Source organism: Topomyia yanbarensis, chromosome 1 (assembly GCF_030247195.1).
Source record: "Topomyia yanbarensis strain Yona2022 chromosome 1, ASM3024719v1, whole genome shotgun sequence".
NCBI classification, from domain to species: domain Eukaryota; kingdom Metazoa; phylum Arthropoda; class Insecta; order Diptera; family Culicidae; genus Topomyia; species Topomyia yanbarensis.
In genome coordinates, this window is record NC_080670.1 from 62252938 (window position 1) to 62280154 (window position 27217).

Genomic DNA, 27217 nt, shown 5'->3' on the forward strand with positions numbered 1-27217 from the left:
AACTAAAAATGCACTACATGTAAGCTCAAACAATGCACATTAATAAACAGGGCCGGCGAATAGCGTGGGTAGTATAGGTAGCTTACAACACACTTAGGCTAAAAGTATAACGCCGGCCCTGTTGATAAATGTGAATTTAAATGGTTTGTTTCAGCACTCTGGAAAAATTATAAAAAGGTCTGCAAAAACCTGGAAAATGAGGGAATTTCATTTTCAGAAATGAGTTGACACCCTGAAATTGCAGCACGTTAATGCGGGAAAACTATTTTTAGGCTCTAATTCACCGATTTGGATCGAGCTTTCACTGTTACTACGTTATAGTACTAGCCAACTAGCGGCCGATTAGCTTTTACAAACAAGACGACCACCAGAATCACTAAAATTACTTGTGTTTTTATTCGATGCGCGACTGTCACTGATGCTACAGTAACCCGAACTCGACTGGGTAGCAAGAAAAGAATTAGGAGAACTCCTAGTTCGGGCGAATGACCTTTAAGGTTACAACCCCAAATAAACAAACAAACAATTCCTGGTAGTATCGTTCTAGTTCGTGGAAAAGTGAAACTTATCCATTGGAATTAAGAACAATAGGTGCTGGGTCTCATGTGAAATGTTTATTCTACAGGTGTATTCCGAATTTATATAAACATCGACAAACATCATTTCACATATTACTGTGAAATTACGCGTAGCTAATAGTTGACAAGATGGCAGTAGTTTTCATAAGTTTTTAATCATATTTTGTTCTAGCCCAAACGTCTGCTATCTGTGGTTTCTACCCATTTTGAAGTTACTGTCGCTTCGCGTGTATCACAATACACTAAGGTTTTTACGCGGGGGATACATGCCGCGTAAATGAAAACCGCGTAAATTTCAAAATGCGCGTAAATGAAGACCGTGTAAATTTAAGAATCCGCGTTAATAGGAACCGCGTAAAAAATACCGCGCAAAAACCCTGTGAAAAACCTGAGTGTACAACATTAGAGTACAGTCTCATCTCATTTACCGACGATATTCTGTCTAGATGTTTCCCCTCCGAATGTAGCCTTGCACAGAACCATCCAGTTCACAATCATCCGACGAGAACGGAGTTTGGATTTTCATTCTCGCCCCCTGAGGCAAAGCAAAGGTTTGCGTTAGTAATTAGTCTAATTTGTGCACCCTCTCGCATTGTCGGTACCGTCGCTTCTTTTATCTGGAACGGTCGTCTAAGGCTTGGTATGTTTTTGGGGTTTGATGTTGATTGCGTTTTGTTGGAATATGTTAAATATGCTGTTTCCCTTGCTACAAACGTAATTCGGTGGCATTGGAATGGCTTAATTCAGTTCGGTGAATAATTAGGACCAATGATGTCTGGGGGCTTGGCATCAATCTATATTTGTACAGAGACTCGTTTGAAAATATGTGGAACTATGCATGTAATTGTGAACTATGTACCTGAATAAGGTATAAATGGACATACAATCTGTATACTGTGTAATTTTTGATGACGTTTCCTTTGGTCCTTATTCGTTGCAGTTTTTTTTACAAAATTGTAGCTTATTTTGCGCCATAGCTAACAGATACTCATTCGAAATGCATTGGCAAATATCTGTTCTCGTTTATGCATTATAATCAGGGACAATGTGCGTCTCCTGGTGCTCTTGTCGGAGTTCCAGTTAAGTACCTTCTTAGTGTTTACTTTGGCTGTCTTTTTCAGTTCGACTGTCGAAAAATAATTTAGTTTGTTACTTGTAATGGTACACTGAACCTGACATAAACGGCGTCGGTGGTTGTGTGGTAAGCGTGACAGCCACTCATTCCAGTTGGCCGGAGTTCAATTCCTGCCGAGGTCATTGAGACTTTTCTAAGGTGAAAAAATCTGTGGTCACGTCTTCCTTCGAAAGGGAAGTAAAGCCGTTGTGACGTCCATGAGTTGATGGATCGATTCTAGACCAGATAGTGTAGTCACCTCTCTGGCGTCGGTAAAGAAGAAGTACACAACAACTACTACGCTACTAACAAGTATCCTTCTCCCGTGATACTTGTGGAGTGCGCAGTGTATATACGACCTCTAGTAAAAAGAAGTATAGGACTAATCATTCCTTCCCTTTCCTTCCGCGATCTACGTTCGGACCTGGCCGGCGCGGGTATTATTGATCAATCAATAAATAGGAGAAACCAGGAGTTGCACGCTACTCCCAAGCATAGTTATCTACTGATTCCCTGTGCAACTTCAACTAGTCCAGGTCGATAACGGAGTAGCAGCCAAGGGTGGTCGCACAAGCTCAAGCTGCAATGGTGAACCTGACCTTTTTCGGGTTAGAGAAATTTCTTTAGAAAAATCTCTAACACTATGTGCAGGGTTGAAAATCGAACCCAGGTGAGCTGCGTATACCCGTCACCTTGCTGCCGGTCCAATTTTAGCTTCAATCCACCAATTTGTCAGTTACTTGTGCCAGGTTAACTGCGAGAAATTCTTCTGAATGTAAACGTATTCTGTGCATAACTACTGCAAATGATAGAACAATTTCTTAATTAACTCTAATATAATGTTCTCCCGTGTTTTGCTGCTTCCACCAAAGTTGCCATTAGTCAGCAGAGCATGAGACGTTAGAAGTAATGCAATCAGCGAACGGAACAAACGAGCCACCCCAAAACGTTCACATTTTCATCCACTTTTCTTGCCGCTTTGGGGGAAGAGTAGCTGAAGCAAAGGCAAACAAATAGGAAAGTTATCTTCCTTTTCCGCAGAACGAGTTTGTCTGGTGGAAATGAAAATGGGCTATCTTCTGTTTCTGTAGAAATACCATCAGAACATTGGACTGGCCTGGGGTACTGGTTTAGGAGTTTGCTCTTAACGTGGAAACCTCTTAAGATTTTATGTGTGAAAGAAAAATTTTTGTTTTTCTCAAACACTGTTATTTATTATTTTAAAGCAATGTTACGAAAACACTAATAACACGAACTTTGAACAAATTTACTTCTAAAAAAATACTAAATTCATTTAACTGATTGAAATTATGACATATAAAATTTTCTTAGTTTTGCAGTGGAAACAAAAAGAAATATGGTAAGTGGCTCACTTTTTAATAAGAGTTTGTATAAGAGAAAATGAATCAAAAATATCCAAGTACTATAACCCAAGCTAAGGTTTAACGATGAATAGGTTGGAAAGATCTTGGATGAAATCGTTGCATTGCCCAATAGGTTTCATTACTTCCCCAAGCAATCAGAAGTTCGAAGTATCAGCTACATAAGGTTCTTGTTTTAAATAATTTTGCTATACGTATTATGTGCTAATCGGCTTAAACAGTTTCCAGGTATAACATATTCCACCGTTCCGTATTCCGACATGATGGTTGAAATGAATTTATCGGTAGTACGCGGGGATAGATCGTGCAGATGCACATTAATCTTATCATTGTCAATATAAACGGGTATCTTGATTCTAACATTATCATGCTCAACGATGTGTTGCATATTGTTTTCCGTAGCAAAACTTTCCGCCATGGCTAAAGTTCTAAATGTTATCAGTACAGCATTACGAGTGTGGTGGAATTGGATGACGACGACTTCCGTAATTTTAAACTGCATTTGCACCTTTAATAACTGTTCCACTTCGCGAACACTAGGGCGGATTGGGCAGTGTTTAAAAAGGTTGGACAGAGAAAGGGTAAAATTCGCAAACGAAAAAGCAGTTTTTTCCACACCGTAAGTCAGATCTTCATAAAAATCAATCAGCAGTACTGTAACAACATTCTACATACGCTGATTGATTTTTATGAAGATCTGGCATACGGTGTGGAAAAAAACTGCTTTTTTCGTTTGCGAATTTTGCGCATTCTCTGTCCAACCTTAAAACAGACGGCCACCGTATTGTACCGAAGATTGTTCAAATTTTGCTGCTGAATTTCACACCGATGAAAATAATGGTGCTTTATTGTTCACACACTATGCTCTGGCTTATTTTTCGATTGTTTTGCTTGCTTATAGCACTGGCGCGGTATATGTAGACAGCAAACTGTAGATAGTTTATTCGATTCACTGCACTGCTTACAAGCAAAACGATTTTAGCTTCCGATCCGTTCGAGATGAAATAGTAGACGGATTAATTGCATTTTGCCAAATGCGATAAAACTAAAACGCAATAACACGCTACGCGATCGACCAGCAGTCTTCCTGCAATCGGTATGCGGACTTTGTGTGCAAACTCGCATACAATGGTTATTCACGCATGCGTAATTGAGTGCGATGATAATTTTTACCTATTTTTATTCGAATGTTCTAGCTTGTATGTATGTTCTCTGTGGTAATAATGTGATTGCTTTATATTAAGCGGAAAAATCACAAGCTACGATTGTTCGTGAGCTCAACCACCTTAATGTGAATACAGTTTTTATTTGGCGCACCATTCGTTATAATAATACTGGTGGAATCGCAAAACGCCATGCAGGTGGTCATCAAAAGACTACAATGTCATGTCACCTGGTTCGAAAAGTGAAGAACGGAAATCCACGAGGAAATGCCAATAAAATAGCTAAAGAACTGACAATATCTGACCGCAGCATCCGACGCATATTGAAAAATGAGGGCAAGATCAAGCCTTACAAGTTGCAAATGGCATATGATCTCACACCGAAGCAGCCAATACAGTCGTGATTCGCTGGTTGGATACTTTTTAACTGGACCGTTGTTTAGTTGGACCTCCGCTAGTTGGACCATTGTCCAACTAAAAAGCATCTGAATATCAAAATCTTATGTCAAATTTACTTTGACAATCAATCTGACAATTATTAGAGATGTGAACAGATGCAATTTCACTACTAACGTCTCCTTTGGAGGATTTTTAACATCTGTCAGTCGGTCCAACTAACGAATCAAGTTCGTTAGTTGGACAGAGGTGTGGCCCAACCAGCGAGTCACGACTGTAGTTAGACGAAAAGCTTCGCTTGACCAAACGCTGATGGAAAATAACTAGAACATGAAGAAGAATCGCACCACTACACACAGAAAAAAAATATATTGGTAAAAGTAAGAGTGTTCCGCTCTTAGCAAAAAACGACCAACGCCAACTATTAGGTTGAAAGTAAAACTTTTAAATTAATCAAGAATAATATTCAAAGCAAAAGTTTTCCTTTTAAGCAAATGAAGAATAGTACTCAAAACAAAAGTTTTATTTTTAAACTAAGAGTATGCGTTGGTTGTTTTTTGCTAAGTTTGAAAAACTCTTATTGTTACCAACATTTTTTTCTGTGTGTATACTTACTAACAAATATCCTTCTCCCGTGATACTTGTGGAGTGTGCAGTAGTATATACGGTCCCTAGCAAAAGCAAGTATACACACTTATTTTTTTCTGTCGAATCTCAGCTTTTTTGTATCTTTAGCCGAAATCTCAACAGATGAGATTCAGCAAACATTATTTTTACTGAGATCTCAGTGAAAGTGACATTTGAGTGCTGAGGGTCGGAAACTATTTCACCGAAAATCAGCAAACTAATCTCACTTTACTGAGAAATCAGTTTCTAATTTAGCAGACTACATAGCTGTAGGGAAATTACCGAGCCGGATTGAATGTGTAGGACTAACATTCCTTCCCTTTCCTTCCGCGATATACGTTTGGGCCTGGTCGGCATCGGTATTGATCAATAAACACTTTAGGATTACCAGGAGTTGCACATTGAAAGATGTTTCGCTACCCCCAAGCATAATTATCTACTAATTCCCTGTACAGCTTCAGCTAGTCCAGATAGATAACGGAGTAGCGGCCAGGGGTGGTCGCACAAGTTCAAGCTCATATAAAAAACCGACGTTTTTAATAGAATATTACGCAAAGTGTTGAGTAGTAAATGTATATTTATTTATTTCGTCAATCAAATGTAGACTACATTATATAAATATTAATTGCTTATATACTATCCTGTAAACTATTTCTATGTACTATGATGCCGTAAAGAGTTGAAAAACTGTTTTAAACTTGTTCGGGGCATGGTAAGGTCAATACTTTCACAATGCTCGTTATACACAGCCATCATCTGGTTTAGTGGTCCGAATTTAGCATAGTCTGTACGATGATGACCTATCGCGAACAAATTTCTATTGCGTAATTGACGAGTAGGAGCATATAAATTTAATTTTGACAATATGTAAGATGAGTCAATACGCTGCATGACGATATCGTTTAGAAACGAGATCATAGCATAGTCCCGACGTTCTTTCAATGTTTGAATATCTATCAACATACAACGTGCTTCATAAGATGGAAGAGGGAATACTGTCCATCTTAACTTGCGTAGTGCATATAATAGAAACTGTTTTTGGATTGACTCAATTCTCACTTCGTGTTTTTTATGAATGGTGACCAAACAATACTACAATATTCTAAAATAGACCGAACATATGCTACGTAAAGAGTTTTAATTGTGTAAGGATCTTGAAAGTGATATCCGAAGCGTTTTATAAAATTAAGCATATTACTAGCTCTATGAACAATTGTGTTGTAATGTTCCACAAATTTTAATTTTTTATCTAAGATAACTCCTAAATCTCTTATCTTATCGCATTTCTGAACGGTTTGATTACCTAATGTAATTGACACGGAAGCCGTGATTTGTTTTCTGCTAAGAGTCATGAGATTACACTTTTTAACATTTAACTCCAGTAAACATTTACAACACCATGTATAAAAGATTTGTGTTTCATCGTGAAAAACATTATAGTCATTATTATTTCTAATTTCTAAAAATAGCTTCATATCATCCGCATATATGAGAATATTAATGTTTTTTAAAATAAGAGAGATGTCGTTGACATATAAAATAAAAAGAAGAGGTCCTAAGTGTGAACCTTGCGGAACCCCCGAAGTAACTTTAATTATATCAGATTTCATCTCATAGAATTTTACTATTTGCTGACGATCTGTTAAATACGACTTAATCCAAATGAGGAGTCTCATCTCGATTCCCAATTTTTCAAGTTTGAATATTAACATGGGAATGTCCAGCTTATCGAAAGCTTTGCTGAAGTCAGTGTAAAGAGCTTCTATATGATTTCCTTTATCCATGGCATTTAACGACAAATTCTAAAAGGTTTGTACTAGTTGAACGGCCTTTAAAAAACCCATGTTGTGAATTTGTTATTTTATGTTTGACTTGGTTGAAAATGGTTTTATTTGTGATGGATTCGAAAAGTTTGGGAAAGCAAGACAGAATGGCAAATCCACGATAATTGCAAATATCAGATTTTTTACCCGATTTATAAATAGGTATTAAAAAAGATTTTTTCCAATCTTTTGGGAAAATACCAGATTCTAGTGACTTATTGAACAGCCAGAATAAAGGTGACGTAAGCTCAGTTGCTAAATTCTTTATGAAAGCAGGTGGAATTCCATCAGGTCCTGAGCCTTTAGTGGCATCTAGATCATTGAGACCAGACAAGATATCTTGAACATTAATGTGACTGACACCAACATCCCTTGAATAATCAGGAAAATAAGAAAAATATTCAAAGTCACGATCATTGTCTGAATAGTTTGAATAAGTTTCTTGAAAAAATGTTGCGAAGAGATTACAAATATCTTTTGAAGTTTCACCCTCTTTCCCATCTAAAGACATTTTTGATGGGAAGTTGCATGAATTCAACTTAGTTTTGATGTAATTAAAAAAGTTTTTTGGGCATGACTTGATCTCATTTTCAGTTTTTGCATTATATACAGTTAGTGCCGAAGAAATAGCCAAAGTTAGTTGGTCACGAATGTTAAGGTATTTTTCCAAATTATCCTGATTATTGTGTTTTCTGTAAATTTTGTGAGCTTTTTGCTTCCGATTTTTCAAATTAATAATTTCCTTGTTGAACCAAACTGGATTTTTGGATGCATGATTTCGTCGTTTTTTCGTGAGTGGAACTTCCTCCTGTATTATTTGCCATAAAATATTATAAAAGATCTCCACTCCACATTCAACGTTCACTTGATTCTTTAAAAGAGACTGCCAATTAGCACTGCTTAATTTATATTTAATATTTTCATAATTTGCTTTTCTATAATCGAAAACGTCCTCGAAGTCACAATCAATGAAATTATGATTCTTGTGCACAAAAATAGAGAATTCTATTGCTGTGTGAAACGTTTCATTTTTCCATAAGGGAGAATGAGATTCATCAACACAGAAATCTTCATTAATGTTTGTTAATAGCAGATCTAAATAACGATTGTGTTGATTTTTTATATGGTTTATTTGATTGAGTCCTAGCAATGCAATTTTCTCAAACATATATTGTAATGTTTCGTTATCACCAACGACAGGAAGTAGAATGCTCTCATTTTCAGAGTCAGGAATAAAATCTAAGTTGCGCTGATTAAAATCACCATAAATATGAACTTTGAATTATGGAGGAAAATTAGAGATTATTTCTTCAGCTGCTTGAAAAAAAATCTCATATGTTGATTTGCAAGCTAGGTCCGGTGGAAAGTACACTGAGACAAAAATGTGGATTTCATCAGCGATATGTGCTTTAACCCATACATGTTCAAATTCTTTGAATTTTGGTGAGACAATAAGATCGGAATTAAATATAGATGAAACTGCGATGAGAACTCCTCCGCCTGACATTCTTTGGGTTAGTCGTAAATCACGATCATCTCTAAAAACATTATAGTCACTACCAAAAACCTCTTCACTTTTTATATCCTCATTCCAACTTGTTTCGGTACGTAGAATTATCGAAAATGAGGAGCCTAATATATTCTTATGGATTTCGTTCATCTTTACGGCGCTCCTCATTCTATTAAAATTTTGACAGTAAACTAAAATTTCAGTGGCTTTCGAAGAAGTTGGTTGTGATTCGTTATTCGTAAAAATATTGTTTAAAACTATTGTACTGTTACCAGCTGCGTCATGCTTGTCCTGGTCTGCCTCTGAGAAGTGCGTTAAAATTGGCGAAAACACGAACGTTCACAGGAGCAAGATGAACAATGATGTTTATTGTTATGGTGATTGTTGTTAAGACCATTGTTGTTTCTATTGCAAATGCTGTTTCTGTTGTTGTTGTTGTTGTTGTTGTTGCTGTAACTCCTGTTTCTGTTTTCGTTGTGGTTGTTGTTATTTCTGTTGTAGTTGTTGTTGCTGTTGTAGTTGCTGTTTTTGTTGTAGTTGCTTATTCTGTGATTATTATTGTTGTTGTTACTGCTGTTAATGTTGTTGTTTCTGTTTCCGTTGTGGTCGTTATTGTTTATGTTGTGCCTGTTTCTATTGAAATTGTTGGTGGTATTATTGGACTTGTAGCTGTTGTTTTTGTTGCTATTGTTGTTGTTTCTATTTCGGTTGTAGTTGTGATTATTGTTATTGTTGTACTTATTGCGGTTCCTATTCTTATTGCACCTGATATCTTTGTTGTTGTAGTTGTTATTGTTATTACTGTTGATATTACTGTATCTTGTACCCTGTTTTCTTCTCGATTGACAAAACAACCGTGTACTGAACAGAATAGAATGACCCAGAAAAAAATTTCTAATCGTTACTTATGACCTAATCTTAATTTTCTCCAGATTTGTTTGTTTTACTACAGGTATATTAGCACTTGATCTTAGGGTGCTCATATTGCCCTTGTTTTCATCAAGCACAAAACTGCATTAGTATTCGTTACACGGCTCATTGAGAGCCTACTGCCCTAAGGGCATGTTCAGGAATGTTTCATTTCTAGTTTCAAAATTTTGACAGTTCTATAATATAAAACTGAAAATTATAAAACTAGTTTTAGCGGGTACCTATTCTATTCAGTTTAAAATTCATGTCTCGCCATGCCTTCAGCGTTACTGCATTCAAATTTATTTTTCCCCAGTCTATCGGGTCTAGGTATTTGTGCTGAGTACTCTTCATGTATTTAACACACAGTTCTAACCGTGTTTTAAAATCCGCAACGAATAGAACGGCGTCGTAAACAGTTTTAAATTTTAAAACAAAACTGTTCGAAATTATAAAACAAAACGTTCTGCTGAGGATGTGAATGTTTCAGTTCCAGTTCTACTTTAAAACTCCCATATAAAATAAAGCGCTCCTGAACATGCCCTTAGGGTTGAGGTTCCGCTTGAGAACTACCAAATATTTCTCTCTTGGACGGAGCTCTGGTGCATTCCAAATTTTGTGTGCCAAACATAAGAAACTTTTTTGCTGAATTTTGCCGAACTGAAACAACATCAGCAATATTTCCAGCAAAACATATTTCGCTCAAATTTCAGCAATTCAAAATTGTTAAAATTTGCTGAACTGTCAGTTCGATTTACTGAAACTCTACAAAGTTGACATTCTTTCACTGATTGTTTCACCAATCGAATTCTATAGATGTACTGATTTACGACAAAGTAATACGAATAAAAATAATTGTACACGAACTTTTACCCATATAGTGCAACGATTCCACATATTGATATGGATGATACCCTGAACAGGTCGTCAGGCTCTTAAATCATACGATGTTTATTAGGGATGGGTTTTACCACAGATAACAGGCGTTTGGGCTCGATTTGAATCGTGTGTAAATACCCGCTACTGAGATTCATAATAAATCAGACGTCTGAAACACGTTTGACAAACGTTTGTAGATGGCGCACTGATCGATACAATGTGTATAGAGTGCAGCTGTCAAACACGTATAGCAAACAGTTGCGCAGTTGGCAATAGTGAAACGCGCATTTCCAACGTTTATCAATTTGAAAGTTTACGCAGGTTTTTGAAGAAATTTTGTTTTAGCCTAAACGTCTGTTATCTGTGGTTTTACTGAAAATCAGTGAAACAAAACGGGCAAAGCTAAACTTTCAGTAGAATATTTCGCTGAAACAAAATACGAAAAATTGGAGTGTGTGTTAGAACGGTTCATTTCCTTAGGCACCACCCGGCCATGGCCTTTTTTCCGTAATGGTACGATGCCAAGCCTGCTTGCGACATCTCGGACAATGGGGTTACGCGTAAAACAGCTGGCCACTTGGTTTGGCGGAAATCGGCTTTTAATTGCTTCCCGACCCAGTCTTCTTGGTTGTCGACACATATTTTCCGAACATTTTCATTGCGTTAGTGACAGATGATTTGGACACATTCAAAAATTTCGCGAACTTGTCGTGCTAGATCGAAAGACAGTGGTTTTAACTAGCATATTATGCAAAGAGTTGAGGGATAAATGCTAAAGTGACCGAATTATTAAAGTAAACAAAGAGAGTAACTCATTGCAGATATGACGTTTTGAAAAAACGCTCAAGAAATGTCAAAATCAAACTATAGGCATGATGCTACACACAAACATCTTAAAAATGAGGGGTGCGCAGGTCCTTTTAATGTACAACGAAAAAATGCATCAAGTTGAAGTTGACCAATTTTTGATCGTAACACCCTTTATTAGGTATAATCCTACTCCTTTCAAACATCACATCCAGTCATCCGCAAATGTAAAAGTCGGGCACATCCTAATCTCCGCTGATTGCAAAGACAAACTTTTAAATCGATTTTAAATTCCATCTCTCGTCAATCGCAAGCCGCAAACCTCAAGGGAAACGGAAAACATTTTCCTGCCAGAAACAAAGAATAATTTATAATACTACGTAGGTATATCACCATACTTCCTATACAGCAGTGAGGAGAGTGCCATAAGCCTCTGAGCTTAAGTGGACTTAGCTGATGGCTGGTATTGCGTTTACTTTGTAGCACATCGTTGTGGCGTTATTCCCCCTTCTTGTTGCCCCGGTCGGTATTGTCCGTTGGGGTGATTTTACGGTTGTTGGAAAAACTGCAAATGCGAAATCTAAGCTGATAGATTCTCTAACTAGGGTTCTGCAATCCCAAACCGTGTATGTAACACGTATTAGATATTAATTATATATTCTACTAAATTTGACATATTTTGTTAGTAGAAGAAATTTAAAAAAATGGTATCAAAATTGAAATTTAAACCTCCCTCTCAAGAACAAGTACTGTAACAAAGGTTCAACTTTAAACCGGAACTTTTCTCAACACTCGACTACTCCATCTTGCACTGGTCTTGTATGTATTCGATTTCAACAACTTGACAAGCCCCAACTCCACATCAGCAGTGCTGCTCTCAGCGAGGGGATGCTTGTTATCTGATATGTTTTCCTTCTATCTCTATCTTGTATTTATCTGACTCATCCCTCCCACATCCGCAGTCGAGTTCGTCTACCATGCAGTTAAATTTATTTTCCTGTTCAAGTACCGGTTTCTTTTGTCCGACGACAAAGCCGACATTCTCATCTTCACTGTACCTGCGTCCTGGTTGGGGGGGGGGGGGAGGTCTGTGCTCGGCAGGAAGTAACCTTGGACCAATTTTCTTCGAAATAAAACGCTTCATTTGATCCACGGACCGAGAAGGAGGAATAAGAAGAAAGCAGTGTATAGAATCATTTGCTTCGTTGCGACGAACCGTGTAGTGAAAATCAATCGATCTTGGGAAAATCAGACGAACTGTAAATCAGAAACTACTACCTCCACCCTTCATTTCTGTCCTGGCAGAGTAAGAATGCTCGAAAATGGTTCAATCGGATAAGGAAGCTGTAGAGCAAAAAACGAAGGAAAAATCTCTCGAACTTAAATAGCTTTTCTATTTTGAACTTTTCTGATCAAAGGAGTTTACTTCGTTAGCACGAAGTGCACTCGTATCTTTTCTTTGCATAGAAATAATCATAGAAGCTACGTTTAGTTGTATCTCAATAATAGAGAAAATTTTTGACTCTAAGACAAACCTCATTAAACCAATGCTGTTTGATTGTGTTTTTATGATTGTAGCACAGAGACCAGACACTGCTGACTAAATTAATTTAATATCATAATAATAATTTGCCTGATCAGTTCTCAACGTATGCATTGTTTTAAGCATCATAAGGATTTTCAGACAATTGTGAGAATGGGATCTTCAAAGCCAGCGGTTCTCAACCATTTTCGTACCACGGACCCCTTACAAATCACCTTGGGTTGATGCAGACCCCACGGATAAACATCGATTTTGTACGCTACGAATATGTTATTTTCAGTTGATTAGGAAAAAAGACTTGAAATTTCAATATGCACTCGGAAAATACATTTTTCTTCGCGGACCCCAGCAACGACTTCACGGCCCCCCGGGGTCCGCGGAGAGATTCACTGTTATAAGCTAACTTACAATCTTCAATATCCTTATTATAATATCAATTTCTCTGTTAATAGTTTCTACTCTCATTTTTAGATATAAATTTTTGGATAATAGAGTTGCACACCGTTTCAAATATAACACATGCAGTCAGTTTGTTTGTTAACTACATTTTCGTCTCCTTTAATTTTAATGTTGAAAATTTTCAGCTGTTAATTTTGTTTGCTGTGTGTTATCTTTTCTAAAATTGTTGTCATGTAAAAATTGAAAACATTCCCATTTCCTACGCTGTGTTAAGCAAATTTCTCCTATTCTTTTCGTTCCACCGTCGTACTTATGTTGTTCTTATCCGCCACAAAGACTCGCTCGTTTCTCCGATTTCTGGCACCACATTCGCCTTTTTGTCTTTCATTATCGTCTTTCGAAAAAAAACAGTAAGAGACTTTGGGTCTTCAGGAAAGTTGTTGAGATTGTCAACAAACAACTTTGATGAAGGTATGATTACTACATGTATGCAGCATATCGACGATGTAAAACGATATTTTCAAAATTTTCTTAAATCGTGTTGTCTTCAAAAAAATTTGGACTGCTTCGTATTTTAAGCTTTAGAAACTCAAGTACTTAGTGAACAAAATATTTTTTTCGACACTTTACAACTGTAGCGGCATTCGTGTCAAGAAAAAAAATGTGAATTATATTGTTGATCAACAGCAGAAGAGATTTCCATACACAATAACTTCTTTTAAAGATTTTCATTCACAATTAACCTAATATAATTCGATACCCGGAACATATGCAGAATTCATATCTTCAAGTTGTTTGTAATAGAGCTCTCGAAAACTTTAGTGAAGAAATTAAGTCACCAACTAACATTGTTTGAAGTGTACGAGGTCACCATAACTACTTCTAGGAGAATTTATCGCCAAAACTATTAGATATGCTGTTTTTCTTTTTTGGTTTTTTATTTTGACTAATATGTAGTTTTTTACTTTTAACGAAAGCCAGTTTCTAATGACCCTACCACTACTAGTTTACCTATCTGTATATTTCACATCATTGCTTTCGCTTGAGTACTATGGCTCAAAATTTACATGAGTTGGAAAATCAGTAATCTCTAGCTAATTGAATGTGTACCTTCGTCTCAACATCACAAAAAAAAATCAGTAAACGTTGAAGTTTTTTTTTCTAATTTGTTTATTTGACACGGCTCATTGCGGTAGCTTAACGGAGCCGTGGGCCTATTAAATAATCACAATACAAAAATGTATAAAAGCAAATGTTATTGAGCGTTTTTTGGATCTCGTCCACGCAACTTTTTATTGCGCGGGGAGACCTTCTTTCGCGGCGGGAAAATATCTTGTGGGTCCATTGCTTTTTCCTCGTTGCCGTCAATGTCATCATCGTTTGTGGTGCCTTGATGTTCACGATCAGGTGTTTCTCCATTGCTATGGCACTTACGGATCACGAGCGTAAAGCCGTTGTCGTTGTTAATAGCTTCCTCGCCGATGGTGCTAGCAGTTGATTCTGAAGCATTGTATGCTGATTTTACAGTTGTTATTATGGCTTGAACAGCTGCCACAAAATTGGCAACCGTTTGTGGTTCTGGTGATGTTATTGAAGACTGTGTTTCGGATTGGTTTGCCGAAAATGTGTGGGCAATTGCTTTTGATGCATTTTCCACACAAGGTGTTCCATGATGTACCGTCTGGTTGCAGTACTTGCACGTAGGAGTCTGCCCTTCGTGGGTGCATAGCGTGGTTTGTTTGATGTTAGTTTGTTTATATTTGAATTGAATAGTCAAGTGGGAGGGAATAGGTCTTACGACCCGCATCCTCACCACAAGAACACCGTTAGGAATACCCGGGAAAAAGATTCTCCAAGTATCAGGTGTGACTGATTCCACTTTTCAGAATTGCGACATGTATTTTGTAATTGATTCACGGGGCGTACGCGGTGACAAATCATGTAGCCTTACATCTATATAATCGTTTATATATATATATATATATATATATATATATATATATATATATATATATATATATATATATATATATATATATATATATATATATATATATATATATATATATATATATATATATATATATATATATATATATATATATATATATATATATATATATATATATATATATATATATATATATATATATATATATATATATATATATATATATATATATATATATATATATATATATATAGGAGTTGTGAACCATGGGGAGTTGTGAACACCATCAATTTCCGCTAAGCTATAAATGAAAAAATGTGGTAAATATTTTTAAATGCTCCCTCTATCATAACGTCACTTTCTCATTAGCAAATGTTTCATTAACTCATGTTCTTCGTGTTCAGGTTACTAGCGAATACATAAACCAAACAAGAAGTTTTTTTTACACAATTGTATTTGTGGTATGTGGAGTCCCGTTATGTAGCTGATTTCAAAGTAAATTAGAGCAAAACATTCCTTAAGCAATTGGCTTTCAGATCACTTTTCCATCTCATCTTTAGTTCTAAAATATTTTAAAATTTATCTTCTATAGCCCTAATAAAATTAAACCAAAAATCATTCCATTTCTTCTACTTTTTGCGATGGTTCACAACTCCCCACCAAACTAAAAAAATGCCAAATCCTCGCATTTCACGCATTCTGCCATATCTCAAGGAAGATAATGATTATTTTAAATTTCTTCAACCTGATGTATTGAGGCGTCCTTTACAAGTATCAGGTAAAATTTCGAAAATCGACCAATGTTTATGGTAGTTATGCCCCGACAACAAAACTATGTTCACAACTTCCCACCGTCCCCATCTTCACACTGTCACTTTCAAACAAGTGTTTTAGGTTGTTGTGCAAAGCGAATCGTTTTGCTTGGTCTAGCGCAAGGAGTTTTTATTCTCAGGTGATACGATCCTCAAAAACGTTGGTTTTAGAAACGACAGCTAACAACATTGTTTACTTGTTCTCTCCATATGTTTGCTTGGATTTCAGTAGGTAAACAAAGTTATTCGCAGTCATTTTTTTCCTCGCAGTCTGCTGCATGCTTACCTCACACCTCACCTAGTTAATGGCAAAGACGAATCACCTTATAACTGTAAGCACCTTGGTCTAGCGTGTTGAATGATATCACCCAGTGAGCAAATTTTCTGGCAAAGACAGCTTTGCTAGATTTCTGTAAGTCTTGGTTTGGCAGCCCTCTCAGATTTCTGCGCGTATCCTGTCGGGTTAGTTGAGCTAGGGCGAACTCGGTTTCGCTCGCGTTTTCTGGCAATTTTTTACAAAAACCGAGCAAAACATAACTCGGACATAAACTGTGCAAAGATCCTGGAAATTCCTACCTGGTAGAATTTAGCACGAATCGAGCAAAACATCTGACAAAGATGTGGCAGGAAGCGTGCAGAGATCTTGGCCGTACATTTCTGGTTGGATTCTGGATAAAAGTGAGCAGCATCGGTTGGTTTAACCGCTTCTGTCAGAAACGGTTGTTGCATTTGAGCGAATTCGTTGCCAGAATTCTCGCACAAATCGCGCAAAATGCTCGCAGAAACTCTGCCAGCATCAATTTCGCTTTGCTCAACTTTTGCTAGCTTTCTGCTTGCCACGCTGACCGGGCAATACCGCACTGCTCAAGTGATGATACTGAATATATATGACATCCTTAGGCCTAAGCTTCATGTTCACCTTCAGAAAATGTTCCACCTTACGAAGGCTCGGTCGCGTAGAACAAAATCTTAAGTCAACAACCACTGTGTTGGGCCGAAGTAGTGCTTTATCATCAAAAACACTCATGATGCAATGTTTTCTTTGTTCTGGATACACTGTCGTTCACTTTGCTCGCTTGTTGCTCTAACTTGGCAGAGGTTGTTCTTAAGACAATGCACACAAGAAAATAAGTACTGTGTTGTGGTTCGTTTTGCGCTGGATCAGACAGCAGCAGAGTTTCGTGACCAGTGTCTTTGGTGGTTGTAAGTCGACTGCTGAAACATTAAAGTTTATGCAATTTCTCCAGTGAGCAGTTCTATGTTTCATAGGCATTCAATCTATTCCAACTTCGCTTTCCATCCGAAAAATTGTCTCTAATCCACATTTTGGCACATCTCTTCAAAGTGAGCTCCAGGAGGATTGGTAATCTTAGGGTTACGATTTTAAGTTTCCGAACTCCGGGAGCAGTTTATATTGGAGTTTTCTCACGCAAATATTTTAAATGATATTGATATGATTTCACAACTATGGGATGTCTACTATGGGATCGCTTAGAACAGTGATTCTCCGTGAAGTCGTTGCTGGGGGTCCGCGAAGAGAAATGTATTTTCCGAGTGCATATTGAAATTTCAAGTCTTGTTTCCTAATAAACTGAAAATAATATATTGGTAGCGTACAAAATCGATGTTTATCCGTGGGAGTCCGCATCAACCCAGGGTGATTTCTAAGGGGTCCGTGGTACGCAAATGGTTGAGAACCGCTGGCTTATAAAGTTTGGAAAATTGCGATTAACTTTAATGTTTTACTGTCCGAAATAGTTACGTGAAAGCCAGGAGTAGCTTGAGCCGTCCTGACGATCTGGTAATATGTTTGTGTTTTTTAACCTCGCCGAAAAACGTTCATACCTTAGTAAGTCTCGACCAGAGGTACCTTGCCCTTGCCTTGTCTCTCACGGAAAGCGCACTGCTTTTGCTTACCAGGCTATATTGCATATGTTCAACAGCAATGAAATATACCGCATATAATTCTCGAGAGGAAAAGTATAACGACTCAACCCACAGCATTACTTCAGCATTATATCGGTTTCACATTTGCTCTATAAAAGCAATAAATACATATGTAAAGTATAAATGCTTTAAAGATCCATGTAGCATGTATATGTTTGGCTGCCTATATGCATTTGCGATTGAGTTTGATTGCATTGTAAATTTGTTGTCTGAGTGTTGCCCAGAAAAATAATGAATATTTGAAAACTTAGTTGGCCTACCCCTGAGTCGATTCCTAGTCCCACCAGGAGTACTTGCTCTAATCTTGAAGCAAATCGGAGAAGTCTAGCTACCGGACCAACGTGCCTAAAGTTTGCATGGGATTTTTAGACAATTTACAAGGAGAAACCCCACTAGCATATTCGCCACTAGGTGGCACTGTATGCATCATATCATCACTGTAAGGGAAAATGAGAAAGATAATTTAATTGTCTACAACTTTGTCGAAGATTGCTAGGCAATCTGGCTTTGTTGAAAAAAATATTAAACTTTTAACGAAGTGATGTCTGAGTCAGTTTTACATTTTTCTGAAATAACGGCTAGGTTTAGCTTAACAGTATGTTCCGAAGAATTATAGTAAATAATGTTTTGGTTATTTTTACCTGTTCTGCAACTTCGTAGAAGACACCTTCTATCTCTCTCCGTTGAATAATTAGAGTTGACGCCCTCTATGCATGACTCGTATTATTTACTATAATTCTTCTGAGCATGCTGTTGAGCTAAATCTAACCAGTACTTCACAAAAATGTTTAGTTCGTGGGAATCGAGTACTGATACACAACCATGCACTGTTAGGCCCCATGCAAAACTGAAGGAGACATCACTTCGTTAAAAGTTCAAAAACTTAATTTAACAAAGTCACATTGACTAGCAGTCTTCGACAAAGTTGTAGACAATTGAATTATCCTTTTTATTTTCACTCGCAACGATAATACGATGCATACAGTGTCACCTGGCGGTGCAAAAGCTAGTGGGTTTTCTCCATGTACCTTGTCGAAAAATGCCATGCAAACTTCTGGCATGTTGGTCCGGTAGCTAGACTTGTCCAATTTGCTTCAAATTTGGAACTTCTGGTGAAACTAGGAATCGAGTCAAGAGTGGGTCGTTAGGGGTCATTTTTTCTTGTCACTCTATTGGTTGTCTCATGTAACTCATTGGCAATAAATCTAATATCTGCTTTAGACATGCATACAGGGCAGTCTTTAAGAGCTGATGAGCTCAATTTACTAATTTAAAGCAAATTTAACGCTGATGTAATGCAAAAAAGGGTGAAATATTATGCTTATAGTGCAGAGATTGGCAGCCCACTTTTTGCATTGCTAATAGGGATTCCATGAGAAACCGGCCGACCGCAAAATATGACCCTCGTCGATTCGAACGAAACTTTGCAGGTGTGTTCGCTGTATGAATCTCCATGATATTCTCTGGCAATATTTTGATACAAGAGTAATTTTTCAAAAGGGCGTAAACGTTTCTACGTGTATAAATTTCAAATTTTTTTCGTTCGATTACTGTATTTTATACAGCAAAACTATCTGAGAACAAGTTACAGGGAATGAATACTTCTGTCCGAAAAAAATATACACTGAAAAAAATGCGGTGTCATTTTTCAAAAAAACAAATATGATAAAAATTTAAATTGCGAAAAAACCCATTTTTTTTAATTTTTTATATTTTGTTACCTAACAATAACTTCGCACATGTTTTTAAATTTCATACTAATTGACATACAGAATTGTAATTTTATTACAGAATATAATTCTAAGCACCATTTAAAATCAAAATGCATTTAACAAAAATCTTCCAAAATGCGATAGTTTTCGAGATATTTGAATTTTTGCTACTTCAAAAACAATTAATTCGTGTAATTATGCTCTTTTTAAAAGTTATTCGCGTTACTCCATCAAAAAATGTCAAAAATTTAATGTTTATCGTTTTAAAGACGTAAAAGCAACCTTTTTAGTGTATTTGGATCATGTAGAAGCTTTCAATAAAAAGTTTTCCTAACAACAACTTTTGACATTTTTTTATAATTCTTACTATTTGCAGTCAAAAATACAATTTTCTTTTTGAATATGATTCTAAACGCCATTTTAAATCGAAATGCTCTTAACAAAAATTTTCTAAAATGTAGTAGTTCTCGAGATATTTTAACTTTTGTTTTAACAACACAATTATTTTGTTTTATTACGACCTTTTCATAAGTTAGTCGCGTTTCTCCATCAACAATAATAGGTTTTTCAAAAGGCCCGTAAACTTTCGTGCAACTTTTTCTTTTACATCAAGGCGATATTGTAAACCATTTGAAAGTTACATGAAAGCAACCAAAATATATTTCAACCATAGGGTCTGTTGATTAAACTATATAGCTGTATCATATGTTGGTTGTTTTCATGTAACTTTAAAATGTTTCACAATATCGCCTTGATGTCAAAGAGAAAGTTGCACGAAAGTTTACGGGCCTTTTGAAAAACCTATTATTGTTGATGGAGAAACGCGACTAACTTATGAAAAGGTCGTAATAAAACAAAATAATTGTGTTGTTAAAACAAAAGTTAAAATATCTCGAGAACTACTACATTTTAGAAAATTTTTGTTAAGAGCATTTCGATTTAAAATAGCGTTTAGAATCATATTCAAAAAGAAAATTGTATTTTTGACTGCAAATAGTAAGAATTATAAAAAAATGTCAAAAGTTTTTGTTAGGAAAACTTTTTTATTGAAAGCTTCTCCAGGATCCAAATACACTAAAAAAGTTGCTTTTACGTCTTTAAAACGATAAACATTAAATTTTTGACATTTTTTCATGGGGTAATGCGAATAACTTTTAAAAAGAGCATAATTACACGAATTAATTGTTTTGGAAGGAGCAAAATTTCAAATATCTCGAAAACTATCGCATTTTGGAAGATTTCTGTTAAATGCATTTTTATTTTAAATGGTGCTTAGAATTATGTTCTGTAATAGAATTACAATTTTGTATGTCTATTAGTATGAAATTTAAAAACATGTACGAAATTATTGTTAGGAAAACTTTTTTACCGATTTTTTCTCCATCATGCAATCACATTCAAAATGTTTCTTTTCTCTTTAGGTTTTTGGTAACAACATATAAAAAATTAAAAAAATGGGTTTTTTCACAATTTAAATTTTTATCATAAATTTTTGTTTTTTTTTGAAAAATGACACAACATTTTTTTCAGTGTATATTTTTTTCAGACAGAAGTATTCATTCCCTTTAACTTGTTCTCAGATAGTTTTGCTGTATAAAATACAGTAATCGAACAAAAAAAAATTGAAATTCATACACGTAGAAACGTTTTCGCCCTTTTGAAAAGTTGCTCTTGAGTCAAAATAATCTTATTACCTGTGGAAAATATTTAGTCTTGGATGACGGTGAAACGTGTAAAGTTTCATTGGAATCTAAGATGGTCGGTCACGATTTTAAAGATTTTCGGACGGATCTTTGTGGAATTCCTTTACTATTATATAGATCCAATGTATAACTGTCATATTTGAAAGCCAGTTACCGCCACCACTCATGCTATTAGCAAGCTTCAACTGGCTGTCATTTATCGCTATATTTTTACAACGCTTTGTTATGATTCCTATTCGGCATGATGAACAAAAGAAGCAACATTAAAATACTGCTTTGAACTGTAATTGACTCGTTTCTGTAATGTAATGTAATGTATGTAATGAATATTTGATGAATAAATGAAATTGGAAAATATTCTCAGAGGAAATACACAATAAATAAACCCATAGAATTCCACTACAATGGCTTTGTTGTGCCACCTAGCGGTGGAAATGCAATCATTGTATTGTCGAAAAATCCTATACAAACTTTAAGCACGTTGGTCCGGTAGCTAGATCCGATTTGGTTCAAATTTGTAGGAGACACTCCTGGTGGGATTAAAGAATCGACTTGGCTGTGGGCCGATTTAGTATTCAAAAATTCGTTTTTTTTTGCGCAGTCACTGTCCGGTTATATTGTTGGTTGAGAGATATAAATCGGAGTTTCCCGTCCACAGCTGTCGGTTCCCTGTCAGAATATCAGGTTACCGTAATCTTGATCGCTAAAACTACTTCTTTGTAACATCTTCGCTTCCCACTGTACCGGAATATCATTTATTGTCCAAAACTAGATTAGTCCAATTTCACAAAACGACCCACTTTGTGTGTGGGATTGTCCACTAACTATTCTTTCCGTGTATTAATTTTCACAAATAGACAAAGCGATCAAAATTCAAGCGTGGACACCACCTCCAAAGAAGACTGCTCCGCAAGAGGAACGATATTTTCACGCGATATTTTCATTTACTCTACAGGAGGTTGTCTCCGGGGAGCACAGAAGCGTATTTTCACCTGAATCATACTGTGAATTCAACCCACGACAACTGCAACTGCTTTGTTTCTCCAGAGGGGTTCATATTATGGGTTAGTTGTTGTTTTCATCTCTTTCTGCAGTGATTCATCTTCAAATAAAGGGGAAACATCGCGAACTCATTTGGTAGTAAAATATATTCCTTGAATTCTGATTCACTTGAATTAAGATCAAATGCTCTTAGCAATATTTAAAATACTTTGCCTCATGCAACGACAATTTTTATAGCAAAAAAAAATGAAAGCCTCGTCGATCATTTAATCCTAAGACATTTAATCCGAAATCGTTTTCTACTACCTACTGACGTTGCATATGACAAATATGAGCTCCATTGACATAAGTTGTGAAGTTTATCGCTATTAGCTATTAGCAAACCAAGTGTGGCTCGAGAATAAAATGGCTCAAAAAAGGCTAGTAAATGTGGTAGTACTGTATCGATGAATAACAGTGGTGGATCCAGGGGGAGGGTCTGGACCTCTTGTTGAGAAATTTTGAATTAGTTTCTATTTTATATTAGTTTCAAACCTAAAATTATATCAAACCAAATTTGACCACCAAAACTGGTTTTCATTAAATCGGTTTTTACGAATAACGTATTGTACAGTGCTCATTCCAAAATCAAAATTTCGGACCCCTCCAGAATTTTTTTCTGGAATCGCTCCTGATGAATACGAAATTTTATAATATATTTGGTTCAATAGTGTTCCTCGAATCAATACTAAGAATAATCAGGTTTCAGATTTAAGATTTTTTTGCTGGATCCCGGTGACTACTGCATAATAACATAACCTATCTAGATTGATCATCATTCGTGAATCCTATTTGCATTTCACAAACGTCATTGAAAATCCATGGGATGTCATATAAAACCTAGCTCGAAATTCATCCCAACTTACACCGACTCTAATAATAACACAAACATCATTATGAACTCAAAAAGTAACTCTCAGTCGGATATCACGAAAACAATATTCGAAGTTCACCCCAACCTATAACGAAAATAAGAATGACACCGAACATGGGATTGTACTTGAAGCGTCATTTACGCGAACTGAGTTGACAGGAATTAGCGTACCATTTTCGTACCGTTCTTTGATATTTCCCCACGCCATGACAATGTGTATTCTACATAATAGATGTTTTGTCTAGCCACCATTTCCTGCTCATTTTGGCATATGTTTTTTTTTCTTTCTCTTTTCATTACCTTTTCCCGCAATCATTCATGTGACCACGTGACGCTCATGAATGAATTCGTCATCCATTCGCCTCATACGAACGTCATCACCGTAGGATGGAAAGATTCTATTCTTTCGCTACAGAAGAAATGGATGTCAACGACGGAAGCTACCGACGAGTATGGGTTCCCGGAGGTAAGTACAAACGAATCGAATAGTAACCTCATGTTTTCTAGTCTATTTTAGTTTAATCAACACATTTAAACACGAGAATACATCGTTCAACTTAATTGTGAAGAGATTTGTATTTGTGTTTGTATAAAAAAGTCCAACTGACAATTTGTCTAAATGAACTAAACTAAACTAAGTTAAACTAAACACAATTAAACTAGTAACAATACACGACGACGAAATCGCATTTTGTTTTCTCGGAGGTATAAAGATAATGTTGAAAGTGACGGTCAAAGGCTTCACTAGTGCACTGAAAAGATGTGGGTTCAAATTAATGAATAATATGCAAAGAATTCTAGACCATTTTACGAAAACAGGACCGTGAACCAAAATCATGTGTCTTGAAATTATGTGCAAATTTGTTCTTCTGTAACGGTGAACTTCAGTCATGGTTTACGCTACATTCATATCAATCATAATTTATCTATCCGTGAACTAGTTCACAACTTTATAAATATTATAAACCCAATATTGATTTTTGATTTGGTGATAAAAGAATATTGCTTGTGGTCCGACTACACGACTCAATTCATGATTCATGATATCTTCATCATGATCTAGCTACCGGTGTTGCGCAAATAAAATCGAAACAGTACAATCTTGATATTTGCTAATACAACGATTTCACAAAATTCAGAATATATTCATTGAACCATTCCTGCCCTTCGTGCACGAGAAATGTTTCACAAAACCTCCACTTCCATTATATTCATATAATATGCAGTTTCATATAATATGCGGTTTTGTGCATAGTTCTGTTTTTTATCACATGAAAAATTTCACAGAAATTAAAATAATATTCATGGGTCAATTTTATTTTGTGAATTGGTTTATATTATTTGCGATCTATTTTACGCGCTCGTAAATAAATTCACATATTTCGAATATAACTCAAATCATTTTTACTTTCATGATCTTGTTCATAACAAATCAGTCCATGTCCTGCCGATATCCGGCGACATTCTGGAGCAAGTGGAGATGTTGGCGATAAAGACGATAGGCATCGTTGAAACACGGATGGCATGACAGTGTCCTGGCGGGTGTTCCATCCCCATTAGTGAGGTATGGCGTTCCGGCCTGGGCTACAGCGCTAAACTCAAAGCGGAACGGACGAAGCTGACGAGCACATTTCGCCTAATGGCTGTTCGTGTCGTGAGCGCGTAAAGGTGGGCGCTATGTGCATCACTCAGGCTGGGAATGTAGAATGCTACCAGCGGAGGAATACACGAAATGCAAGAGATTGAACAGTTTTTGCCCGGGCATAGCTGCTTCTGGAAGTACCTGCATCGATTTGGACATTCTTCGTCACCCCTTTACCCGGAGTGTGTGAATGTGAATGAGACACCGGAACACGTTGTCTCGGATGACCTAGGTTCAAAAAGGGTCGAAGAGGTATGTCCGGCGTGGCATTCGACAATTTAGTGGAAGAGATGTACCACGATGGACATACCTGAAAAGCTGTCAAAAGAGTAGTGTCGCGGATTACAGCTGCAGAGGTAGTGGTGGAGCGCGCCGGCAATGAAATCGCCGTGTAACAAATAAATCGAGTTCAGGAGAAATTTCGTCGCCCAGGAACTCTTCATCGGAGTAGACTAGGCCCACAAAACTGAGTTCGGGTCGCCAGGCTCCATCGAAGTCACCGAACCGAACACAGAACCCTACCAGTCAGCTTGTAAAAGAGACTGGATAACACCAGAAGAACCCGGTTTCGGAAGAACCGGGAAAATCTCCGTTGGTGTGATCTAAACGCTTCGCCGGGAACTAGATGAGTGATTTGAGAAGACGGACTGATTATTGCGATCATTGGGGACCATCATACCAAAAGTCATGCTCCACCCGGAATCGCTGGACTGACCTCGGTATCCTACCGGTTTGCCCATGGAGGGGAGGATAGCCAAAATAACTGTGGACATCATTCTGCAAGAACGAATGTGCTAGAGTAGTAGCAGGGCCACTGCGAATAGAGCTGCATGCCCCAAGTGACGCAGTAAGATGGCTTCGAATTGCCGGATACTTTCTTCATTAAAGCGAGTACAGTGAACGAGCGGCATCAGCTGGAGAAAAGCACAAACGATGTACATGAGCACAACACAATTACGAATGAGAAAGAAATCAGTGAACTAGCAGCGACAGCTGGGAACTGGATATTGCAAGTACATGAGCATAGCTGCTCCCCGAATTTGCGACACCTACTGTTCCCGGGGAGATCGAGGTATAAGGAAAAGAAGTAGATCAAGTAAACTACACCTGGTTAGGCGAGATTTTTAGTGGGTTGGTCTTCCAATACCACTCCCTGAGTGATAGGATCAGGATTTGTTTGCAAATTATTAACACTTTCCTCTAAAAAATATTTAAAAAAAATCATACATACATACATACATGCATACATGGTGGGGTCTTCACACTGCGGTTGATCAGGAAAAAGAAAATCGTGGGTTTCGCGGACGACATGCCACTCAGAGTGATCACTTGACACTTGAAGAAGTGGTTGTGCCGGTAACGGAGACAATAGGCGCCATCGAGAACTGGATGAACGGGGTCAAGCGCAGATACCTCACAACAACACGGAGGTGTTGTTGGTCAGCAACTGCAAAGCAGTTCAGCGGATGCAGATTGACACCGTACACTGGAGTGATAATCGATGACCGGTTGAGCTTCGACAACCACGTCGACTATGCCTACGAAAAGTTGGCGAAGGAAACGAACGCAATAGCGAGAATCATGCCAAGCGTAGGCGGTCCGAGAAGCAACACAAAACGTCTGCTGTTTACTGTATCGTCATCGATACTGCAATATGGGATTCCAGCCTTGGGTACGGCGCTAAAAACCAAGCGGAACCGTAAAAACTGAACAACACATTCCGACTGATGGTCGTACGAGACACGAGTGCTTACAGGACAATATCGCCGGAGGCAGTATGCGTTATTGCCGGGATGATCCCCATCTGCATCACCCGGGCGAAGGATATCGAGTGCTTCAATCGGAGAAACTCAAAGACGTGAGGAAGATGCCGATAATCGATTCGATGGCGAGGTGGCACAAGGAATGGGGCAGCACTAAAATTGAAAGATGGACCAACCGGCTCATCCCAAACCCGTTGACGTGGGTCAATAGAAAGTATGGAGAGATGAACTTCTACCTAACTCAGGAACTATCTTCATTGGTTAAGACACGCAACATAACCGTTGTGCCTGGAGAGTGAGAATTTTGAGGAGACACCGAAGCATGTGGTCTTTGAATGTCCGAGGCTCGAAGTGACACACATAGCGATACTCAAAACGGTAGGGCAGGACATCAACCTGGATAATGTCGTCCACAGGATGAAGAGCAACGTAAACACGTGGAACGCGGTCAACAGTGGTGGCGTAGATCACTGCGGAAATGGTTTGACGGTTTCGGGAGAACAATCACCACCGGTAAACTCTCCGCCAGAGTAGGCTGGTTCGGTTTCGGGAGAGCTTCTCTCTCCGGGAATTCTCCGTCTGAGTAGGCTAGGTCCATCGTCGGGGACTAGACGAAGTAATTCGCGAACTAGTGAGTAGCTC

At 37.3% G+C, this 27217-nt stretch overlaps 1 protein-coding gene across 2 annotated transcripts in view; it reads left to right on the forward strand.

Annotated features, from left to right (window-relative positions):
• Nucleotides 1–27217, forward strand: part of LOC131677769 (choline O-acetyltransferase) — a 178255-nt gene that overhangs the window by 132632 nt on the left and 18406 nt on the right. For both annotated transcript variants that reach the window (XM_058957798.1, XM_058957799.1), the window contains exon 2: nucleotides 23557–23636. In XM_058957798.1, the coding sequence (XP_058813781.1) occupies nucleotides 23595–23636 (42 nt within the window). In that variant the 5' untranslated portion in view covers nucleotides 23557–23594. The remainder of the gene's footprint in view (nucleotides 1–23556; nucleotides 23637–27217) is intronic.